Source organism: Amphibalanus amphitrite, unplaced genomic scaffold (assembly GCF_019059575.1).
Source record: "Amphibalanus amphitrite isolate SeventyFive unplaced genomic scaffold, NRLGWU_Aamphi_draft 000381F_arrow, whole genome shotgun sequence".
Lineage (NCBI taxonomy): Eukaryota > Metazoa > Arthropoda > Thecostraca > Balanomorpha > Balanidae > Amphibalanus > Amphibalanus amphitrite.
This window is the reverse complement of record NW_024881875.1, coordinates 1-23,787: the sequence shown is the minus strand read 5'-3', so window position 1 is coordinate 23,787 and position 23,787 is coordinate 1. Positions and strand designations below refer to the sequence as shown.

Here is a 23,787-nt window from a genome sequence, read left to right as displayed (position 1 = left end):
TTTCTTCCTTATGACAATCGTCTATTAGTTACTACATACACCCAATGAGTGGCCTTTGCGATGTCAGTCAGGTCAGCATCTCACTGTATTTAGTTGGAAATACCCTTGCTTGGGAACGTCATTCAGTCATTGATGTTCAAATTAGATTCTAACACTTGGTAAATGAATGGCCGAGTCAGGCTATAGTCTATTTAAGGCCCTAAATCAAAACATTTAAATCATATCAAATATTTTTTATTTCGTAACAGCCAACGATTCTGAGTCCACATCGTCTGAGAACAACTCGAACCACTTTCGTTCGAACTCTTCACATGACACCTCCCACTGCACGACGCCATCCACTTTCTCCTGGAACTTTGAGCTGCCCCGGTCCACAAACTCATCGTCGCCCTGCGCCGGCGCGGGGCCGGCGCCCCACATCAGCCGCTGGCGCAGCCTGGCGTTCAGCTCCTCGGAGGCGGGCTCCTCGCCGGCCAGTGCCGCGTCCACCTCCCGTAGTCGGCCGAGCGCCGCGTCGGCTACAAACGAGCGGGCCGCGCGCGCCGCCTCGGCCAGCGCCGCGCGCGCCCACAGCAGCGCGCCGCGCCGCAGCCGGCGGCTCCGCTGCGGCCGGTGTCCGGCGTCCGCCAGCGCTCCGTACGTGTCGGCCAGCGCCAGCCACGCCAGCGGGCTCTGCTCGTCGGCGGCGACGGCCGCCTGCTGGAGCGGCAGGGCGCGCTCGGGCCGGCCCAGGCGGCGCTCCGTGTCGCCGGCCAGAGCCGCCCACACCAGCAGGTGGTCGCGGTTCTGCAGCAGGCCGCGGCTGCGCTCCAGGTGCAGCAGCGCCTCCTCCGGCCGCCCCAGCCTCAGCAGACAGCGCGCACAGCTGTCCAGCAGCTCCCGCGTACTGGCACTGTTCCTCGTACTGCGAGCCAGGAGCAGCTCGTAGATGGCAAGGGCCTCTGCGTGCCGTCCGTCCACAGCCAGCTTGTTGGCGTGGAAGTAGAGCGGCATCTGGTTATCATCTGAGGGGTCTGGCAGCTGGCTGGGATCAGCATACCACCGTGGGTCTTCAAACTTGGGCACATAGTCAGCTGCAGTGAATGCTGGTCGTTTGAGTGAGCTTTCGGGCTCCAAATCATCATCGCTGAATTGCAGACCAAGATCCATTTTGGCTACCTGGGAAACAAATATTAAAATAGTAAGGCATGTTGCAGGCTTAATGTTCAAGGTTTTCTTCGGAGTTATTCAAGAGGACTCCCCGACTATATCCTTTCTGAAACCTACCGTACATCAGAAGCGAAAGGGGCACTTATCAGAGCGTTCGGTGCAGTGATGTGTGACATCTGGCGTCGGTCGGACGAGCCAGATCGGGTGCTTACCACAGCACCAGTCAAGTCAGAGATCCAGCGATTTGCGCCATATTTCATGGGTAACCAGCAGCAGGACGCCCAAGAGTTTCTTAGATACCTGCTGGAAGGCCTGCATGAGGATACCAACAGCGACTAGCCGGCCAAAGCCCATCACAACTGGCACCGAAGACTCGCTGAGTGCCAGCGCCCAGCCAGAGGTCCATTGAAGCCTGGAACCGCTTTGTGCGCCTGGAAAACTCAAAGTTCGTGGATCTGTTTGTGGGCCAGCCAAAATCGACTTTAAGGTATCATGTGTGCAGTCACGAGTCGGTCAATTTTTTTACCCTTTCTGGGACCTGTCACCTGAGCCTGCCAATTTCGTCGCAGACCGACCGGCTGCACCTGCAGTCGAGCTTTGACCTCTTCACCGAGTAGGAGGTGCTGGATGGCGACGAAACGCCGACTTGCTCTGAATGTGAAAAGTGCCAGAAATGCACAAAGAGCATCTCAATTCAGATATTTCCGCAAATCTTGGTGGTGCACCTGAAGCGTTTCTCGCCGCACAAAAGTTCTTGTGACAAAGTCAGCACCCTCATTGACTTCTCCGCAAATGGACTTGACCTAACATCCTACTCGGCTGTACAGAATCCATGCCAGTATAACCTTTACGCGCCCCACTGTGGTCTGCGTATAACGCGCCCTATGGGGGGGGGGGGGCTATTCATAGCCCATTTTAAGCATGTTGTGAGTGCCCAAACCGGTAATTGCAGGCTAGGGACCCCAATCTGGCTATCTCAACTCAAAACTAATGCTAAGGTGGGATAGTCACTTAAACCATCTGGGCACCATATCCTCAGGACATTACATCGCCTACTGCAAGAACCCACACACATCCGAGTGCTTGCAGTATGAGTTCAGTGATGCAAGGAAGGGTGCATCCCATTAATTATCCAGCTGAGGTCAGGGGCGAAGCCAAGCTGGATGGCGCCTTCCACGATCATTCTGGGCGCCCAAGGCGCCTTTTCAGTGTCCAGCACTCTAGGCGCCCTCGACGGTAAGCCATTGCGGCACGCCTTCCTTGCTCGGCATTTAGAACGTCCTCCTGAACCGAAATTGGCGCCCTACTGACCCAAAAGTGGCGCCCCTGAGCCGAAATTGGCGCACTCACCAATTCTAGCCCCCTCCAAAAAAATCCCTGGCTCGCCCTTGGTTGAGGTCCTCCTGCGGCAGTGTCCCAAAATTGTAGCTTGGCTTAGGTGTCAGAGGGGAAATTTACCTCCAAAAAAGGCGGATAAGAGCGATTTTTTATTTTTCGATTGCACATGAGATATAATGTGTCGCAATGCACATTGCACAGCTTCTCGCAGCTGCATTGCCAGACAATGTACACGACAGACCGTGTGCCGCGTGGAGGTCACCTCTCCTAGCAGACTCTGCTTAACCGAAGCCGTCGCGGCACAGCCATGCGGCCGCCGGTGTCAACAGTGGTGCTGAAGGCTGTCGCACTGGACTTGGAGGCTGTCGTGTTGGAGTCCGGAGAAAAGACACACAGCAAAAACCTCGCCTTAATGCCATGCTAGCATATTCAGGACTCCATCTGGTCCTGCCGTGTGCGGCCTTCGGGTTTGCGGTGGCGGCTGGCCTGCCAGCGGTCGATGTAGCGCTGGCGGCCAGCATAGTCGGGTGGCGCGCCCAGCTCTGCCGCCGTGCGCGGCACGCCCAGCGTCTCCGGCAGCATGAACGGCTTCAGCCACAGCACCAGCGGCGACACGCCCGGCCAGTAGTGCGCCGCGCGGTGGAAGAACAGCGCCCCGTCGGCGGTGGCGGTGGCGGTGGCCGCCAGCTCGGCAGGCCCGCACGCCGTGTGGCTGATCGCCACGAAGCGGTACGGGTTGCTGCGCGAGGCGACCCCCACCTCCGGCGTCTCTGACAGCTTCGTCTGCAGCCACGTGAAGCGGAACTCTGCCTCGCATTCGAACACCTGGTGGCCGTTCCAGGCGAGCAGATCGAGCACGTGGAACGTGCCGGCCGCCTGGTCCCAGATACAGTCGAGCACCGTGGGCCGCTGGCCGAGTGGACCGCGCCAGCCGGCCGGCAGCCGAGACGGGAACGTGCGCAGCAGCGCGCCGGCGGCGCTGTACGAGCGCGTGCACCGCCGCTTGGCCACGACCAGGCACCGTTTGCCCGGAGGACACATCTTGAGCAGCCAGTCGGTGTGCAGGTCGGCCGGCACCGTCTCCATCCACTCGGAGAACATCAGCTGGTTCGAGTACTGCGACTGATAGAAGCCCTGTTTTCTGTAGCTGAAGGCGGAGGGCAGTGCGGCAGCGTCCAGCGCCTCCTCGTCATCGTCCGCCGTGATGGCCCGCAGACGATCCAAGCGACCATCCCGTTCGCGTTTCTGGCGCTGCAGCAGCCGGCTGCGCCGGCACTGCTGGCTGACGGACGCCCGGCCGGCGTTCTTGTACTGCGCCAGTCGGGGGGCGTGGAGCGGCTCGTCGGGCTCGGCACCGCTCGCCAGCCGGCTGTCGGCTAGCTGCGAGGCCAGCTGCTCCATCACGGTACACCGCCAGCAGTCTAAACCGAAATAACACCCACATAAATCTGTTAATCTTTGACTTGAGATATTTGTATCATGGCCCTAATGTCCAGGGAAATTGCTACCTATTACTATGGACGTCAAACCCCTTGAGACCCCACTTTTTTGCGATAATTTTTAAATGCGTCAACTCTCGTTGACAATATTCTGGCAATGTGTGTTTCAGAACCTGCCGAAACTTTTATTACTAAGGTATTTTGACGCCAAACGATTATGAAAGGTACTTCTCATTCACTCGTAATGTTAAATTTCATGGAACGAACCTGCTGTTTGGGTAGAAGCTACGCGCTCATGGGGCGGAGCCACGTAATGACGTCAGCGCTAAGCTCCGCCCTACCCCTCCGGCGCTCCTTGCCCGGCGACCGGTCACTCGCGTCTCTCGCTCCATTCAGGCTTGATGGTGGGCGGTAGCTGGTAGCGGTAGCGGGCGCTGGTAGATGGCATTTAGAGCAGATGGCGCTGGTGGCGGGGCTCGAGTGTGGCCGAGCGCAAGCCTCTACCCGGGCCTGGATTGACCTTAGCATTACGAGTGAATGAGAAGTACCTTCCATAATCGTTTGGCGTCAAAATACCTTAGAAATAAAAGTTTCGGCAGGTTCTGAAACACACATTGCCAGAATATTGTCAACGAATGTTGACACATTTAAAAATTGTCGCAAAAAAGTGGGGTCTCAAGGGGTTTGACGTCCATAGTAGATAAGGCCCAAAAAGAGTGGGAAAGGGTCCAATGGCAAACATTTATTGTTTATATACAAGCTTGGTAAAATGTAGGATGTAAAATGATCACCCATGCAAATGCTTTTTCTCAGTAAAATTGGGGGGTGGAAAATTGCTCATAAAAATTAGGGATAAGAGTGCACAATGATTTTCATTTGGATGTCACTTCCCACCCAAATCAACACATTTTGGGACACTGTCCTGCAGTGAGGCGTATACATCCTCTTTTTCGAGCTGGGTAGTGTGTCACAGACTCACAGCTGTAGAAAAGCATGTGTCGGTCATTTCCCTCTTTGGCACTCTTTTAAACTGAAGAAATTCACAAAACAAAATCATGAAAGAAAGAACACATCCTTCTAAGGTAGAAAAATTAGATTACACATAAAATACTTAAAAATCGATACTTATAATAATTTTTACACAAAACATTCGTAAGTTACACCCAACCACTCGTTGTCGGGTAAGGTTATGTGGTATATGAGTAGATTTAGGTTGAAATAGTAGGTTGTAACTTGTAGGTTGGTAGGTGTAGGTTGGTAATGGTAGGTGTAGGATGGTAGGTTGTAGGTGTAGGTTGTATGTTGGTAGGTTGTAGGTTGGTAGGTTGTAGGTTGGTAGGTTGTAGGTTGGTAGGTTGTAGGTTGGTAGGTTGTAGGTTGGTAGGTTGTAGGTTGGTAGGTTGTAGGTTGGTAGGTTGGGTAGGTTGTAGGTTGGTAAGTTGTAGGTTGGTAGGTCGTAGGTGTAGGTTGTAGGTTGGTAGGTCGTAGGTGTAGGTTGTAGGTTGGTAGGTTGTAGGTCAGGGTAAATATTTTCTTAAGGACCGGCACACTTTTCAAAGGTAAATTTTTAGACATTCTTCCATTATTTGACATCCTAATCAAGATATGATGCTTACATGTCACCAAAACTACAAAAAGCCACAATAATTTGATAAAACCCACCCACCTCACTCCGCGTTGCGGCGTCACGTAATGTACTCCGCAAATTTAGGGCCTTGCTCCGCAAGTACCGCAAGTACTCCGAAGAAATCATACGAATGCGGCGATTGTGAGATAAACAACGTGTTTGCGCCGCTGCCATTTGCGAAAAAGAAAAATGTGTGCATGTTCAATTTGATGAAAATGACGTAATAATACCAAACAAAAAAGGGGAAAAGTTGGGTGGGAACCGGGGTTTTTGGGTGAGGGAGCAAAACCATGCGACGGAAATAAAATTTCAGAACAAAACCAAACCTTACCTTACCTGACCTACTGATTTTTGCCTACCCGGGGATAAGGAAAAAGTTTCTCGCATGAATAGATTGCAATCAATAGTAGCCAAATAGGCAACCACTTAACCTAAAAATGTTTGATTTGACCTACCCGAACCCAAGATTCTTACAGATACCAAACCTACCATTGCCTGTTATCTCTCCTAAGGGATTGCCGGGCATTGCCTTCGGCACTGCGCTGCTTCGCAACGAAAAAGTTCATGACGTCACTTTCCTCGCAGTTGAATAGCAGGTTGAATAGCATCGTTAATACGTATTCACTCAACCTTGGAGCGCAGTGCGCGTGGCCGGTGTGGCGGGTGTTTCTTACAGGTATTTTGTGGGTATTTTGGGCGGGTGTACGCGGTGGGGGGTACTCCGTACTGGTACGGCGGTGGCGGTAAATATTGTATTGGTGCATTTAAACTTGTTTTTGCCATGAATAACTATCAGCTATGAAATCAGGAGGTCAAATTATGTCATGTGATATGCTTTTTACTATCACTTGAGGTTCGCAACGAAAGTAATGGCTGCCGGTCCTAAAGTAAATAAATACGAAGTTACCTACGTACCAATGCTATTGTCTAAGAGGTGTTTTTAGGCTTCTTAGCTACGACTCATTTTCTTTTCCTGAGTGTGTGATGCATCCACGTTACTTATGAATCAACGGCCTCCGCGCCTGCTATTACCGCCTCTCCCCCCCCCCCCCTTCCCGGTATTCGGTATTCCTGGCAACAGCCAAGGTCGCACGGGCAGCCCGGCCTGCTGACCCGCCCCTTTACGTCACCGTCTCAGTCTCCCCGTCCGCAGGTCACGCCCGGCTGGCCGAGCTCAGCGTGACGTCAGCGACACACCCTCGTCTGTCCGGTATCGACCTGCGCGGCGCGTCGGCGGCACGCAGCCCGGTCCCGGGTGGGAGGGAGCACATGAGCCCGCCCAGCGCCTCCGCCGACGCAGACGCTGACGTCAACCTCAGCCGGCCGCACAGCTCTCGGCGCCGGCGGTTATTTCCGCTCCGGGGACGGTCCCATCGCGCCACGCGCCACTGCTGGCACCGAGTGCAGCGACAGTGAGCGGCTGCCAGCCTCAGTGTGCGCCCCTCGGCCGAGCGACCGCCACCGCCTGCTCGCCGCCGCTGGTCCGAGACACGAGGTCATACAGCGGGTCACAGGACTGTGAGCGGCGAACGGAGTGACCGGCGGTGACACCGTGTGACCCGGGTGACCTCAGGTGTGACCGGGTGACCTCGCGTGTGACCGGTGACCGGTCGCGTGTGACCCAGTCGGGCGGTCCGCTCTCGTTCGGCGATGCTGCAGCGTTCGCGTGCGGTGCTGCGCCTGCTGCGGGAGCAGCGGGCGCTGTCTCCGGCCGGCCGCGGCGCGGTCAGCAGTCCCGCCACCCCGACCAGGGCGGTGGCCGGCGGAGCGCACCCGTTCGGCCCGCCGCCGCCGCCCCTCACCCGGCGTCTGCAGGTCACCAGGCGGTGTCAGAGTCTCAGCGACGTCAACAACGTGAGTAGCCAGAGTCTACCATGAGTTGTCTCGGCAATGTTACCGTGAGTTGCCAGAGTCTCGGCAATGTTACCGTGAGATGCCAGAGTCTCGGCAATGTTACCGTGAATAGCCAGAGTCTCGGTAATGTTACCGTGAGCTGCTAGAGTCTCGGCAATGTTACCGTGAGATGCCAGGGTCTCGGCAATGTTACCGTGAATAGCCCGTCATCATTCGCATCTTCGATATGCCGATGTAATTTGATCATTAGGTTTTCTAAATCTGACGTTCATGTCCAGATGGGCCCAATGGATGCTCAACGCTCATGTCGTCGTAAGCGCAAATTGCAGACGTTTCATAGTTCCTCACGATTCCTGGATCAGGGAGCCGGATGGTCTCTGATACGACGATCGGAAGAATAGCTCATTGCGTCATACGTGCTCTCTGGAAAAGAACATCTGTGTCAAATTTTCCGATCGATAAAAGGGTGTCCACCGAGCAGTCACCGTTTGAGAAGGCGACGTAAGACGGTCAATGGTGACGACTCATGGACTGGTCGAGGGCATTCGGCCTGGCCGGTGGTGCGGCTGAGTTATATCGGCTTCAATTCAACCTGGGCTAGATTCGCAGTGTCTGATAGCAGCAGCGCCTATTGCTAACAGTGCATTGGTTGACGATTTCAGGGAGGCAATGAGCTGTAAGATCGTTTTTATACCCGATAGTTCAATCAAGTAATAGTTAGGTGATCTAAGGTAGCTACTTTAACACAAATTTTAATTTTTCATCCTTACTTTATGCTGAATGTTAAGTATATTTTAAGCATTATTTTGTGGTTCAAATTGAACGTGTCCCAGCAGCATTGGTATTTGGTAACGCTGTTTCGTGCGCATACATTCTCACCTTTCAGTATAATGCTAACGCAATGATGCACGTTTTTTTTCCCACTTGCATATCAGCATATGTGCACTGTGCACATCATGCATAAATGACACGTTATACATGCATGCACAAGTACGGGTGTCCTTCAGCCACTGTATGTATTCGGCGCCGCGCCTGGTTTCACGGGACCTCGGCTTACCACCGGCCATCGACCGGTGCTTGTGGTCGGCGTGGGTCGGGGAGCGATCACCGGCCGCTGATGGTCCCACAGACCGGCGGCGGTGGAAATCACTGGCTGAGTCACGGCGGGAGAGAGTATAGCGGCAGATTGATACTGTCGACCAGGGGCGACAGTCATCGACAGCCCTGCTGTCATATGTGACAGACAGCCACTGGCAGGCGTACTTCACCGAGGCCGACAGTTTCTGGCAGCTCAGCTGTTATGTAACAGTGGTGGCGAAATAACTATACCTGCTTGTTATTTTACTAACGTGAAGCGCCAGCGGTTATGGGCGAAGTTTGGGTTCTACGCTATCGGCAGTGCTGGTGATGCTTTCACGATTTCATCATAGAAGTGGTAGCCAGACGAACTTATGGCGCCTTGTGGGCCATATAATCATTCAGCATATCCAATGCATATTTTGTGGGCCTAGCTTTGGACACCCTGGTGACAAATAGTACGGTAGCTGATTTAATTTGATATCGTTAGCGTTTTATTCGCTGTACCAGATGAGATGGAAGCAGCTACCTCAACTTGTAGACTGGACATGGCCCATGAGTTGTCACGCCGCTTAACCCTATTCCTGGCGGGCTCCGCCGGGACAAGAAACTGGCGGGGGGGGGCCGATTCGGCCCCCCCCCTGAGATCTCGAGAACGAAGCAAGATAGCGACAAGCGGTAAACGGCATCGGATACGCACGGCCAAGATCTACAATTTTTAATAAGGTCATTTTCAGGTCAGGTCAAAGATGACGTCACAGGGGTCGAAAAAGTCAAAATGGCGGCACTAGATATGGAGAGTTTTTCTCGAATAACTTTCGAATTAGTCAAGATAGGAACAAACTAAGGGCATCATCGTGATCCTCTCGTCAATCCGCATCGAATGATATATATGTTGACCTCGAAAGGTCAAGGTCAAAGGTTGACCTCAGGTCACGTGACCTCGAGGTCATCATGTATATCATTCGATGCGTCTTGACGAGCTGAACACAATGAGACCATCCACGCGTCTGTATCTTGTTCCTGTACGGAGTTATTGGCCAAAAACCTTTGGTGACCTCTGATGACGTCACATGACCTCACAGCTGCCCAACAGCAAAACAGACCTCAAGGTAGTGAAGGTTGATCGTATATGAAGTCATGTATGGTATATGGGGCCATTCCGACCCGTTTTAGTGGTAAAAACAGGGAGTTGATTTTTCCCCCATTGACTTATAATGGGGAGGTCGCGAAATTGACCTGACCTTAGGTCACCGATATCAAAATTCCGAGATATACAAATTGCACATACTGGTACCCTAACTAAACCCTGAAGAGAAGAAATTGATCGGTCAAAAACTCTAGCTCTGGCGTGATTGCAAACTTTTCTGAGGTAGCGTCACCAAACCGCCTCTGGTGACCTGACCTGAGGTCAGATCAACTCAAAATTTTCAGACATGTTGCGTAGAAGCCTTTTAGGAAAAGTCAGAAAATTTGAGCTTCCTAGCTCAACGCGTTTGGGAGATATAACCAAAAAACCTCAGGGGGGGGGGGGGCTCCTGAGGCCCCCCCCCGCCAGGAATAGGGTTAAATTCTTTGTACAAGTGTCGTGCTTAAAAGGCATTGCAACAGCCAACAGGTACGTACAGTCACCAGCAGTTGCTACCCATCACCCCCGGACGGCGGGGGAGCAAGCTACCACCGCCCCTGCGAGACTAGCGCCGCCATGCGCCGAGAAGTGGAAACACCACGTGACTGAGGCCACGTGAGGGCAGGGTCACGTGATGGAGGGGCGGAGCATAGTAGCTTTTGCGCCCGACACTAACTGAAATGCGGCGCTGTGATTGGGTGCCTTAGCATGAATGAAGCCCCGGCGCCAGAATCAGCCGTTCGCCTTATATGGAAAGTGAGCCTTTGCGTTTCACTGTTCTGTATTGGTTTGAGAGCCACGGCACCATACGAATTGTGAGCCCCTTTGAACGGGTCACCGCCCGAGGCACTGAGGCGACGGCTGTGCCGGGCAAAGTCTCGCCTGGTGGGAGAGGTGGGCCAGGGAAAGTGCGATCGAGTAGCCACTGGGACGTGGATTGGTATTATCCAACCGCGACAAACTATGTCAGCAGCCTCTTCTCGTGTCATAGACAGTGTCTATGACACGAAAAGCTAGACAGACAACGTGGGCAGTGCCCAATCAAAAGCTACTAAACGATCCAGTTAAGAAGTTGGCGAGGTTGCCAGACCAAATAAAAAGTTTTTAATTCGATTTTGGTTGACAAATGACATACAAGCCCGCTGTGATGGACCAAAAAAAGGAGCTGAACAGTCCATACAACTTCTAAAAAGCTCAACGGTTTAAAAATTCAAAAATTAAATGTTAAAATTCAGCCTGCCTGTTTAAACTCTGGTCCGGCGCTGGCAGGAAGCTTATATTGCCACTTGCAATTCCATTTCCACTACTTTGTAATATAACCAAGAGTTCTGTGAGAGCAGCAACTGAAAGCCCCGTTGAGGGGGGGGGGGGGCGGCGCGAAACGGCCCCCTCTCTCCTTTTCAGTCGATATCTCCTAAAGTATAGCAAATGTCGCCACCAAACTTTCAAGACCCCTCCGGGCATCATTTTTACACCTTGTGACCAAATTTTTCCAGAGCTCTTATGAAAGGTTAGTCACAAATGACGTCAGAGGGATGCCATGTTCTGTCATTTTCGACCCAATAAAAGGTTTAGCGGGAAGAGCTGTCACGCTTACAGTTTTGAAGATAACGAAAATATTCAAGATCAAAAAGATGTAAAATAAACAGCGCTACCAAACTGCTAGCTCTTATTTCCAAACAAAAATTGATTTTGACCATCAAAACAAAACTATAGAAGTATAACACCCCGAAAATACCAGCAACTTTCAAAACTAAAACTGAAATATATGTTATAAAACTATCTGCTCTAGATATGCCAAACTTAAACTCGATAGCTCCATCTCTAGCAAAGTTATGGCAAAAAAAATCATCTCAAAATTTATTACGTAAAATTTTCAAATTCAATTTTAGCCGTCACAGAACACACAAAGCAAGCCAAAGGCCACCATTGGATTTCCTGTGATGAGCTGCATCGAATAGATACCCCTTGTATGCAAAATATCAACTTTGAAATTTGACCTTCTTTGACCTGACCTTGACCTGACCTCCACCAGAATGTAATCTAAACTGGCCCTAATGGCCGTCTGGCTCACACCATTGAATTTTAAATGTAAAATTGCCCATAAAACATGTATCACACGACCCTAGCATAGTTGGGTTCATATTGTGACCCTTAGTGACCTGACCTCTGTGAACTGACCTGGCATCAATGACCTCTTTAGGTAACATATGCATTAGACAACCAACGCTCCATCGATGTTTTTCGATAACATGCCTTTTATTTGATGTGTTAACTGACTGTAACGCATTCCTTAGACTAAATCGGTGAAAAAGTGCGACCTTTGACCTGACTTGTGACGTCATGGGTTGCACCTAGGTCAACGAAACCTGGTAACAAGGTAGTTACCTGGTGGGGCTATCGAACGCTTTTTGAATGTTTAAAATCGGTCGGTAACTTTCCGAGTTCTCAGGTGGAGGGCGAAACGGCTGCAACACCCGATCAGGTGGTAGGGTCCGCCAATAGCCCAAGATGGCGCGGAATATTTATTCACTCATACAGTGTCATTTATATTGAGAACACCTTTCTCACGCCATGACATGGTCCTCTCGTAATAGAACGAGATGAGGAGTGTTTTCACGCCTCCTTATGCACGGCTCTAAGTGTCATTGAGCTATGAACTGTCAGCGGTTTTCGGACAATGAAGTTCTTAGTTCTTATTGAATCCAATTTTATTTCAAACGATTGTCACTGTGCTAGTTTTCTTCTTATACGTTTTTGAAAAAACGCTGAAGAAGTCTTTGATAGACGAAACCAGTCCGCTTATTCTTTTTCTAGTTGTTTTTTGAATATATTCGTAGACTACTGGCTCTTTACTTCAAAATTTGAGAATGTTTGGTATTACTTTGGCCCGAACGATGTGCAGCTGAGTTTTCCCTCTTGAATGATTATGGACAGCTCGCGCTCAACCTATAAACTGCCGACAAGCAGAAGAAAATCCGATACAAGCCTACCTCAATCCTCTCACCTTATTCAGCCGTTGAAACGTTAATTAAAGGCATTTGTTCAGTCCGAGTCGCTATGTCGACCACCCGCGCCGTGCTGGGGGGGAGGGGAGCATTTTTACGCCCTTCCCCCTCAGGTTTTTCGCGAATATCTCAAAAAACGGCGACGCGACGCGTAGCGTCATTCAAGGTCAGGTCACCAGGTAACGTCAAGTGACCTTACCTCAGAAAAAAATTCGGAAGCTCGTTGTAGCTACACCGACTGAGCGATCACTTTAAAACTTTCAGTGCTTGCTTAGGGTAACAGTATGTATAAAATGGATACCTCGGATTTTTTATGTCTGTGGCCTAAGGTCAGGTCAGTTTTGCGACTGCTCCATTAGGTATAAGTCAATGGGAGAAAATTGAAATGCGCCTCTTTTGGACGAATTTCGTTCTACACCCTCTCAAACATCGGTCCATAGGTAGGTAAACATGACACACTGAATCAGAAAATTGCACCTGTGACCCCTGTGTGTGCCCCTGAGGTCATTTAAGGACATGTTGGCGAAAAAACGTTAAAAGAGCTATCGAATGCGCTTTTCCGCGGCGCTGTAGCTCTATTGGTTCCCGAGTTAGCCGTCGGGTGTTCGAAATCGTTGAAATCAACAAAATTTGACCTTTGATGAACCCTGGTGACCTGACCTTTGCCCTGACCTTAAAATGACCGAGTGTTGTCCTCCTTATTTTTGACGCTCTTTCGATTGTCGCTTACCGCGTGTCGCTACGTGGCCCAGGAGCCGAGTTACGTTATGCGCCAGGCGCGGCCATAGCGCGGGACGCGACGCCAGCGCCGCCTATCGGCAACGCCAGAGAACTAAGGTCGGTGAGAGCACGGATTTTGATGGGTGATAGCGCAGTGTGAAAAAATAGGAAAGTTACATGAAAATGTCGCTATACTACGGTATAGTTCACCATCTGAGCGACATATTTATGTATTTTTTATCCATGGCGGATAAAAATTGGACCCGGGATCTGGCCATGGAAGACAAAAATGTTGGTCAGTGTAAGCACGGATTTTCGTGGAAATGAGCACAGTGTGAGAAAATAGGGAAGTTACATAAAAATGTCGCTATACTACGTTGTAGTTCGCTATCTGAGCAACATATCTATGTATTTGTTATCCATGACGGATAAAAATTGGACCTGGGATCTGGGCATGGAAGAGAAAAATATTTGCACCACCAAATGAAATTAAGATACATCACTCCCGTTATATTTGTATTGAGTCTTTCATGAAACAATTTGGCTATACTACGGCAAACAGCATGACGTCTCGCATATATTGAGACATATTTTGACAATGCAATGTAGGTATAATACAATTTGGAATGTTCATAAACATTTTATCTTCTCCTGCCAAATCCCGGTGCCAATTCTCCCCGAATATTGGTAAAAAATACGTCAGTGTAAACGCATATTACTGAATTTAATTGCATTATATCGCATTTTTCAGTTTATCGTTAAGTCTCCACACAGGGACGTTTTCATCTGAAGTTTGGCCGCCGGAGCCACCGCGAGGCCTAGTTGCACGAGTAGCCGATAGTCGGCGCCACCGTCGCACTCGGCCGCAGCCAGTATACTGCCAAAAATGGAGCTATTATGATATCGCTCGTTGGTAACTAAGTGTGGCGTGCTTCATAAATGATCGCCGCATAGAGAAACAACCGTTTAATGAAGAAAATGACTTATATTTTACTCATAATAACAATCTGAACCCCAATGTCCGCTTCTATATGGAGTTTGGCGCATAACGAGACGGAGGGGCAAAAAACGCTCCCCCCCCCCCCACCCCAGCACTCGATGGAAAGTTAATGCCACCAACACGGCGGCGCGGGTTAATTGTTATGTTAGCTAGCTCCTGTTGTAAGCTGTGGAGTCGTGGACCTGATCTTGAAGGAACTGGGCCTAACATTTTCATAGCAAACGTAAAAAAATGTTTAATAGGTTGTGCAAAAAAGTAGCATCTTTTATGAAACATTTGCGAAACCTTCAACATCATCCCCAGACCCCATTAGTGCCGAGCTCCCAACGACGACCATAAAAGCGTCCCCATCCCGTCATAGGCGGCGGAACGGGGAGGGCACCGGGGCACCGTACCCCTTTGATTTTGGCATTTCAACATTAGCCCAATGAGCGTTGCATGGAAATAATAGGACCAAAAGTCGGCAGTGCCCCCCCCCCCTTAATTGAAGGTGTTCCGCCGCTACTGCATCCCGTCAACGTGGGTTTATCACAAGGATGCTAAGATTTAATTTCCAATCCGAAGCTGTAATGATGGAAAGCAAATTTGCATTTTACATGTGAAACAAGCTGACACAACTAAATATTTCCTCTCTCGCTCCCTCTCACTGATTTACCCATTGCCCTCTTTCTCATTTTACCCTCTCTGGTTTTCCTTTTCAGTTTTTTTTTTCTCTCTCTCTTTTCCCTCCTCCCGTCCTTATCCCTTCCCTCCAGTCTTTCTTAGCTCTCTCTCTCTCTCTCTCTCTCTCTCTCTCTCTCTCTCTCTCTCTCTCTCTCTCTCTCTCTCTCTCTCTCTCTCTCTCTCTCTCTCTCTCTCTCTCTCTCTCTCTCTCTCTCTCTCTCTCTCTCTCTCTCTCTCTCTCTCTCTCTCTCTCTCTCTCTCTCTCCCTCTCTCTCTCTCTCTCTCTCTCGCTCTCTCTCTCTCTCGCTCTCTCTCTCTCTCGCTCTCTCTCTCTCTCTCGCTCTCTCTCTCTCGCTCTCTCTCTCTCGCTCTCGCTCTCGCTCTCTCTCTCTCTCTTCGCTCTCCCTCTCTCTTTCTCTCTCTCTATTCCTCTCTCTCCCTCTCTCTCTCTCTCTCTTCCTCTCTCTTTCTTTCTCTTTCTCTCTCCCTCTCTCTCCTCTCTCTCTCTTTCCCTCTCTCCCTCTCCATCTCCCTCTCTCTCTCTCTCTTTCCTCACAATATTCTCGACTGTCACAGCGTTGTAGGACTTGTTTCAAGACAGGTCCAGGCGCTCCCCACTCCGCAGGCCCCAGCCCACACGGCCCAACCGCTCAAACACCCTCCGGCGGATGACCTCTGACCTCGGCGACCTGACCCCAGCCGACCGATCGCGTCCCTCTCCACGCCTCCGCCCCGCTTCCCCCACTACAGCTGCGTAGTAATTGTAGCGTGTGCAAAGGTCACGTGACATTATTTACTTCTGCGGCTTGTTCGGCTGACAAGAGATGGCACTAGTGGTCTGTGGATCAGAGGCGGGGCTAGGTTCTACGACTTCTTGGGGCACACTTTAGGGCAGAAAAGAGGTTTTTTGGCTCCCCATCCCAAAATGCTTCGAATATACAAAAACAAGTTAGATATTCGAAAATCGGAGGACCAAACGGATCGTTTGACGTATCTTGCGCGACTGACAGTTGATCGGTCTTCAAACTACTGAACAAAAACGAGGTGATTAGTAGCAAGTGCTGGTGACTGTACCTAACAGCTCTTTCGAATGGCTTTCGTTTGCACGTTATATTTCATCATGCGACATGCATCACCTGGCTGTCATGTCGGAACTTTGATCGAACACGGATCTTTCAGCCACCATTTGGTTGGATGTCGGAACTTTCCACCGTTAATCGCTCATGGCGCCAACCATCCATCACAGAGGCTGCCTTCCACGGTCCATTCCCGTAATGCTTTGGGGGCACCGCGCCGACGAATGGATTTGCATTAACAGGTACCGCCGGTTAGATAGCTAATATCCGGCTCTATTTTACCGCGTGACTGTACTCCACCCATTCACGATATTCCCAGTACAGCCATATTTGCGATCGCCTCCCGTCGCGCTAAAGAACCAATTCAATAACCATCTCTGTTGTTGTCTGTGGCACAGTCTAGTAAGACATTGGTGTGCCGCCGCTCCGTCTGTACCGCTTAAGACCCGACTGAGCCGTGACACTCTCCTGTCGGTTCAGTGGGAAGGTCGCGAGTCGAGCAGGACCGGGCTGGAGCTCACAGCTGTTGGGACGAGCGGCGCTCAGTTGGCCCCCGGCCGCCACCGCTGTCATCCGCACATGGCCAGAGGCGGCGATTAGCGCCACAGAACAGCAGCGAAAATAGGCCGGTCAGAGGTTCCGAACCCGAGGGCCGCGAGCGGTGGCGGCAGGATGCCAAATTACAAACGACAAAAAGTGATGTGGTGAAGAAACTGAAGATCCTTTGCTGAATTCGTTTTGTATCGGCTGCCGGCATATCAGTGGTCGATAGGTATAAACGGCCGGCCATTGCTGGCTGGCCAAATTTTGTATTTCTTGCCGGCTACCGGATGCCTGGAGCCACTCCCCGTCCGGCGCCCGGGCAGCTTACAATAGTCATCATAGATGTCGCTAGTGGTAACGCCTGGAGGCATGCTGTGCCGCATGACACTATACGAGCCGTGCGACCGGCGCGGTTATGGAGGATCGGCCAGCCGAGGCGGGCCAACAGTCAGGTCTCCAAGAGCAACATGCGGCGTCTGTCGCTCTCTGAATATTATACATATTTGAACATTTATTCGTTTTTATCTGGTTTATGGTACAAGATAAAGCAGATGGGGGATAACATCATTGCGGTAAAGCGTAGACGTGGCGTAGACGACCATGTGCTGCCACCTAAATAAACATTCGCATTATCTCGGCACTAGCGAGGAAGTGGACCGCCTCTACCGTTTTTCCATAGTTTAATATTTTGTCAGTTTTCGATTTGACTTCTCTGCAGTACGCCTCATCGACCCCAGCATTTTTTTTTTTTTGCCTTGCCTTTTTTACCTGTTGTGTTCCCGCAGTTCACCGGGCTGGTCTGCTCCGTTCCAGGACAGATCGTCGACTCCCCCGCCGGGGCAGCGGCTGTCCTCGGAGGGCGCTCAGGGATCGTGGAAGTCGCAGGTGTTCACTGATGCCGAGCAGATCGACGATGACATCGATAAGAAAAGGTAGGTGCCGAGCAGTGGAACTGTTGCTATTGGACATTCTTTAGTCAATGAAATGAGAGAAAGATATCTTGGAGGACTTGTAACGAAGCGTTTTCAGCTTATTTTCTAGTATATGTTCCTCATTTCATCGAACGCACTGGTTATATAACCGTCCTTCATCAGTAATATATTACGTTTTTTAAAACAAAATCGGAACATTCATTTTCCTATTCTTACGAGGGGGTCGGATAAAGCTTCTTATTTCCGGAAGAATATCATTTTATCGTCATCTATTATCCGATACTGTTAGACAGCCTTGACCAACTGCCATAGCAAATAGACGCACCGACGCAGCCCCCGCGGTCGGGTTGTGATTTAATCGGGGTTCCGCACGTTCTTGGGACCGGCGCCCTCAGCTGTGACCTTGGCCTGTGGCTGGCACGCGGCGCTGACACTTCCCCTGGCACGGCTCCGTTTGTGTCAGAGGGGCCTGGCCGTCAGACATGGCTCCTGTCACCCTGTGTCAGAGGGGTCACCGGGTATTTATTCAGGCCGCCAGACATGACAGCGGGGAAAATTTTGTCTTCAATATGGCTCCCTGTTCCTGTACGAATACGAATCGAGCACAGTTTGAAATCAAATGTTGGAATTAATTTATTTCTTTTTCAGCCCGGCCGAGCAGCGCCAGGCGTTTGATATGCTGGAGGACAGCATTTTCTACATGTTCTCCAGAGACGGGAAGACCATTCAGATTGGCAAGTTTCTAGCCGTAAGTTTAGCTGGGCCGGTACATTTGTATGTGATGTCCTGTGTCTTGTAATATTGTAAGTTCAGGACATTTTGAGTTCCTCTTTGCATCGACATTTTCAGATTGTCTTATAATATAAGAATCTAAGAAGCTTTGAAATATTACTTTATTTTGAAAATTGCACCGTTTCCATCAAGGGTATGCAGCGACACATACTAAATCCCCTGAGCTGACCTGACCTGAGCTGACCGGACCGCTCCCCCCAGGCGCTGCGGGAGACCGGTCTCCGTAAGAACGACCGCCGTCTGCGTGAGATGACGGAGAACCTGTACAAGGTGTACGAGGAGCGGTCGGGTGCGCCGGACGTACACAGTCCGGAGAGCCAGGTGCTCGACCTGCCCACCTTCAGACGGTTAGTGGGGGGGGGGGGGGGCATCTCTAGACGGTCAGTGGGGGGGGAGGGGGGCTCACCTTTAGACGGTCAGTGGGGGGGAGGGGGGCTCACCTTTAGACGGTCAGTGGAGGGGGGGGGGCACCTTTAGACGGTCATTGGGGGGGGGGGCTTCCCGCCTGTAGACGCCTAGACGGTCGGGGGGGGGGGGGGTAGACCTGCCCGGCACCTTCAGACTCGGCTCAGTCTGACTCCCGCAGGCGCTGTGAGTTATTGCCTAGGCTCCTGCCTCTCTGTGTCTTTATCGGAGAAATTACCACCCTCATCAATTTTATGTGCGTCATAAAACTTTTGTTGCGGCGATCACCAGCCCTAACCATCGTCAGTCGTCACTACTTATCGATAACGATTGCTTTCGATGTTCATGTTTCGACACCTGATGGATCTGTTTTCCAGTCTGGTGACGAGCAACATCCACCTGATCTCTCGTGCGATGCGCCAGCGGTTTGTGATTCCCGACTTTACCAACTTCTGCCGGGATATCGAGGCCATCTACTGGCACTGCAAGTCCTCCGCCGGCGGAAAGGTGGGCGTCGCCGCGGCGGGAGGGTGGTGCGGAGTGGTTTTCCGGATTTATCATCACGGTATGAGTTCAATACAACGTCTTAGATGCCTTTCATTCAATTCGTTTTCAGTAAATGTTAGATTCTAGGAACATTCGGCTGGGTTAAATCGACAAGGGATTTATGGACTTACGAGATTTTTCTGGACTTGTAAAACAACCATCTTTTCGTGTGAGCTCCTCTCTTTTTGTCTTTCAGTGTCATTTTGCTCTCGCTTTCTGGGTTACTCTGCGCAGGGGCTATATGGGTACAGAGGCTTTGTTACCGGGGCTGCATGTGTTCGCTTTCATGCAAGCTGTGCCATGCCAGCTGTATGCAGTCTCCTTTCTGTCACAACCCGTTGATATTAACCGTTCGTGCTCCGTCCCGCTGGCTTCTTCAGGAGGGGGAGGTGAGTGAAGACTACACTCACAATCAGTGGCGTGCCGCGCTGGATAACCGTAGTCACGGAATAACACTGTAGTCTGGCACGTCTCAGTTATGTCTGTGATAGGTATCCGGTGGGCACGGGTGTGGACATTCAGGTCATTGAGCGGCCGTCACCTGCCGTGGCAGGAGCCGCTGAAGCCATAGAAGGCGACGTAGAGCTCCCCAACAGCATGACATTTGTTGTGACACCTTTAGACCAGTTATAGTGGGAGTTTTGTGGAGGTCCAATCAGTTCTCCGAAAAGGTATTTGGCTATTTGTCAGTAATTTTTGTGTGATTTGCGCATGTAAGTGGTGTGTCCCTGTAGTTTTATTATTTCTTTTCAGAGCCAACATGTTACGATTTTTTTCCGAAACTCAGTCTGATTTGCCGTTCGCGTGACGACTCCTACTCTTGTCGTGTTAACATAACCCATAACCCCATATGGTGGTAGCTATGCATACTTTTGCATGTATGCTGCTTACTACAGTTATTTGGTGTGCCTAATATTATTATGTCGTATCTAATGCTGACTTATTTCCATTTCCTTTTGGTATGATAACTTATGGACTAATGCATTCATAGCACAAAACTACTTAACCGTTTCGATGCCCTGGGACTTTCCACCAAATTTCTAATGTCCATTGCTTTCTCTGTAAATTGAGCTGGGCTGTTTTGTCACATTTGGTAGAATCTATTTCGATTTCCCACCTCCCTGCTGCGGCCGCTGCTCTCAGCAGGTCTCTGCTCTCTATCGTCGCCAGCTGCCGGCGGCGGCGCGCCCGTTCTCGAAGTGGGCCGACGGGCTGCCTCTCTCCGGCGGGGAGGAGCTGATGGCGGGCGGCGATACGCCTCTGCCAGGAGGCCGAGGGGTGGGTGGTGTGGAGCGTGGCCGAACCCTCTCTGAATATACATAGAGTAGAGGAGACCGGGAGCGGGACGTGGAGAAGTTTACACCTCGCTGCTGACGGCCGGGAAAGCCGCCCATGCTGCGGCCGTTGTGGTCGGTCTGAGGTGGAGAAAACTGGACCACCGGGAGGGGAATCGGACCGAGTTATCGCTGGGAGACTCATTTCTAACTACCGACGGGAACTCTTAGAATATTCCACAAGTTGTGGAGCAACTTTTGTGCAACGAGGGCTCTGGTTGATTGGACATTGGACTGCGGTGCATTAAAAATAGCTGCGAAAATGAACTTCGCCGTAATTATTTAAAGAGCCTAGGTTATATAACGGTCGGAGTGCTCCGAACTAACACTTCGGGTGGGCATTCGTTTATTGATAAATAGACTTGTCAAGTTTTTGAGACTCTCCGCGCACATATCGCCGAAATGATGGTGCTCCTCCGTTTATGAAATTAAAGCCTAAAATCACTCTGCGCTTGGGTCAGTTTGTTATTAGGCCGAGTATGGTACGCCAGGTGTCTGAACTGAGTCGAGTTTATGTCGTGAGAGCAATATTTCACAGCCTACTGTGACGGGTCACGGGTGAAGATGATGCCGAACCAGTCCTACTGATAGGTGGAAGAGGCGGCGGGTTCAGGATATGTGGGTGCAGGTGTATCACTGAATTAGTCCTCGGTTTGTTGACTGTAGTTTCGTTTTGTCTCACTCAAAAAAGAAGTAGATCGTATTGTCCTTGGCAACTAGCACCAGAGCAGACAGCCATCGCTGTGAGTGTGCATTGTTTCTGTCATGTTTCTATGTTTGTGCAAGTAGTGGTAGTAGTCCGATCTGAAATGAAAGACGAGTGAAGCTTCTTCCTCGTCTTTGCATGTCAATCTTGGGAGGCCACTGCTGAGACTCATTGGTAAGAACTTGTCCTTAGAAACGGAATTTCACTAGATGAGTTTGCTGTAATTTTCATGTCACATGCGGTCTTGTGTAGGTACGATTAGCACAGATATTGTTTCCATTTGTGTTGTGAGATCTTCCCACGATTGCGGCGAACCCACCCTGAGTTGTAATTGTCTTCGTCCGGTGGGTGACTTTGGGCTGTACCCCATGATCCTTAACAATATCATTAAATGCGCTAAACATGCGTAGTTTTATTTTTTCGTCCGAGAAAGTATCGTAATGTGCACTAAGAACCGTCCCAATTGCTAAGCTTTTTCCCAGTTTACCTTCTGTGCTCAACATATGATTGATCTCGTTCGCTCATATGCACCCAGTCTTATCCTGATTCCTGGTTAAGCCCTGTGTATTTCTACATCACTCTTGCTAGTGTGGGTCGCCATAGTTTCTGCCGATCCCGCTAGGTGCCACCTCTGTCCCGGCGGTCTCTGCTAGTTGCTGATGGAGCCGCCAGCTGTCGCCCCAGTCCTCTGAGGGGTGTTCACGGGCACCGCACACTGCTGCGTGCGCTGTGTGCGGTGCGTCCAGCAGGCGTGGGGGTAGGGGATGGGTAGGCGGTTCTGACGTCACGGCTGCGTGCGGTGGACGGTCCGCTGTGGCCAGTCCCGACCGGCCACAGCGATCGCTGTGTGCGGTGACGGAAGGCTGACGTAGGGACGCAGTGGGCGGAGCTTCGAGGCTGTGTGCGGTCCGACCGCACACAGGGTCCGTGAACAGCCCTCAGGCCGTGTGGTGACTGTTAGTTTCTCTCGGTGCCGTCAGGTGGCGTCGTACATCCCGCAGCTGGCGCGGTACGACCCCAACTTCTGGGGCGTGTCGGTGTGCACCGTGGACGGCCAGCGCTACTGCATCGGGGACGTGACCGTGCCGTTCACCGTGCAATCCATCAGGTGGGTAGTTCACCGTGCACACACCCCGTCCGTCGGCTCCATCCTCAGGACATTCAAATCCTTCTCCTCCACGCCGCAGCCCCCCTCCAGGCTGGACTGGCACCTTTATCTCATGCGGGCTGCTCGCTTGGAGCGGCACCGCAGCTCCCGAGGGAGCACACCTGTAGCCGGGTGCAGAGAGTGCTTGTGGGGCTGGTCGGCCTGTCCATTCGGACGGGCTCAGCCCCGGTGACTCCCTAGGGTGCTTACCTAGACCAATGTCTCCCCCGAATTCCTATCATCCCTCCGGCTCTGAAATGGTCTTGTCAGACGGAAAGGACCTAACCCAACAAAACAAACAAACAAAAAGCCAACAGTCGGCGTCAGAGAAGACAGTTTGTATTCAGGTGGCCAGAGGTAGCCAGTTGTAAGTTGATCGGGTGGGGTGGGTAGGCGACTGTTGGTTCATCCGTAGGTGGTCAGTTGGTAGCTCACCAAGTGGAAGATCGGTCGATCTGATGTGGTGTGGGGCGCTGGCCGGTCGTCGACTGGTGCATTAGATACCAGCGGCTATATTGCACTGTCTGCTAATACCCGTCTGACTGAATCACTCACTATGATATATCGTTTCACAACGCGATGTTATTACCCAAGGACAGGCGTTCGATCGTAGGACATTTATTGACACACAGTGACGCATGTATTCTGTGCTGCTTTATTCTCAGTGCCCACGTAGCCGGAAAACGTGCCTCTGCTCCATTTGCCCACACGCCCAGTAAACACTACGTACATACATATATACATACATATATACATACGAGATATACATACATGTATATCTCGCATGTCGCGCCGGCTTTCAGTGTCCGTTAGGCCTGTCTACGTCGTGCTATTTTAGCGATATCTGTCTCATCCGAGCTGTATTGCCTCGTTCTATTTCCTCACCAGAACGCTGACGGAAGAGTACGTTGGCGTAAGCTAGCTAGCCGTTCCAGCTATTATCCCTTTTCTCCCCGGCAGTTGGCCGCTGATGTTACCCTCCCCCTCCCACGGTAAGCCGCTGACGTTATCTCCCCCTCCCCCCCCCCCAACCGGCAGTAAGCCGCTGACGTACGGCCTGGTGCTGGACGAGCTGGGGGAGGACATGGTCCACCAGTACGTCGGCCAGGAGCCCAGCGGACGCATGTTCAACGAGCTGGTGCTCGACCACAACAAGAAGCACACAACCCATGATCAACGCGGGGCGCCATCATCGTGTGCTCGCTGCTGCAGACGCTGGCGCACAAGGAGGATGAACCTGGCAGAGCGGTTTGACCACGTCAAAACAATACTTCTCGGGAGAGGGGGAGGGGGGGAGAGCAG

At 51.3% G+C, this 23,787-nt stretch overlaps 3 protein-coding genes across 3 annotated transcripts; 1 reads left to right on the top strand and 2 right to left on the bottom strand.

Annotated features, from left to right (window-relative positions):
* Window positions 1–212: 212 nt before the first annotated feature.
* LOC122390067 (uncharacterized protein C8orf76 homolog) lies at window positions 213–5,612 on the bottom strand. Its single transcript, XM_043382688.1, has 2 exons — window positions 5,589–5,612; window positions 213–1,158 (listed from the first exon to the last, which is right to left on the bottom strand). Exon 2 carries the CDS (start codon window positions 1,147–1,149, stop codon window positions 235–237), a length of 915 nt encoding a protein of 304 aa, XP_043238623.1. The 5' UTR covers window positions 1,150–1,158; window positions 5,589–5,612; the 3' UTR covers window positions 213–234.
* LOC122390066 (snurportin-1-like) lies at window positions 2,624–5,693 on the bottom strand. Its single transcript, XM_043382687.1, has 2 exons — window positions 5,593–5,693; window positions 2,624–3,908 (listed from the first exon to the last, which is right to left on the bottom strand). The coding sequence occupies exon 2, from the start codon at window positions 3,886–3,888 to the stop codon at window positions 2,917–2,919; it is 972 nt and encodes a 323-aa protein (XP_043238622.1). The 5' UTR covers window positions 3,889–3,908; window positions 5,593–5,693; the 3' UTR covers window positions 2,624–2,916.
* Window positions 5,694–6,211: 518 nt separating this feature from the next.
* LOC122390061 (glutaminase kidney isoform, mitochondrial-like) lies at window positions 6,212–23,663 on the top strand (the record flags this gene model as incomplete). The annotated part of the gene is made up of 9 exons (XM_043382675.1): window positions 6,212–6,229; window positions 6,707–7,407; window positions 17,437–17,555; window positions 18,204–18,303; window positions 18,549–18,694; window positions 19,130–19,259; window positions 19,679–19,687; window positions 22,319–22,446; window positions 23,524–23,663. Coding segments are annotated over exons 2-9 (976 nt in total), but the record flags the coding sequence as incomplete, so codon positions are not given.
* Window positions 23,664–23,787: the final 124 nt, after the last annotated feature.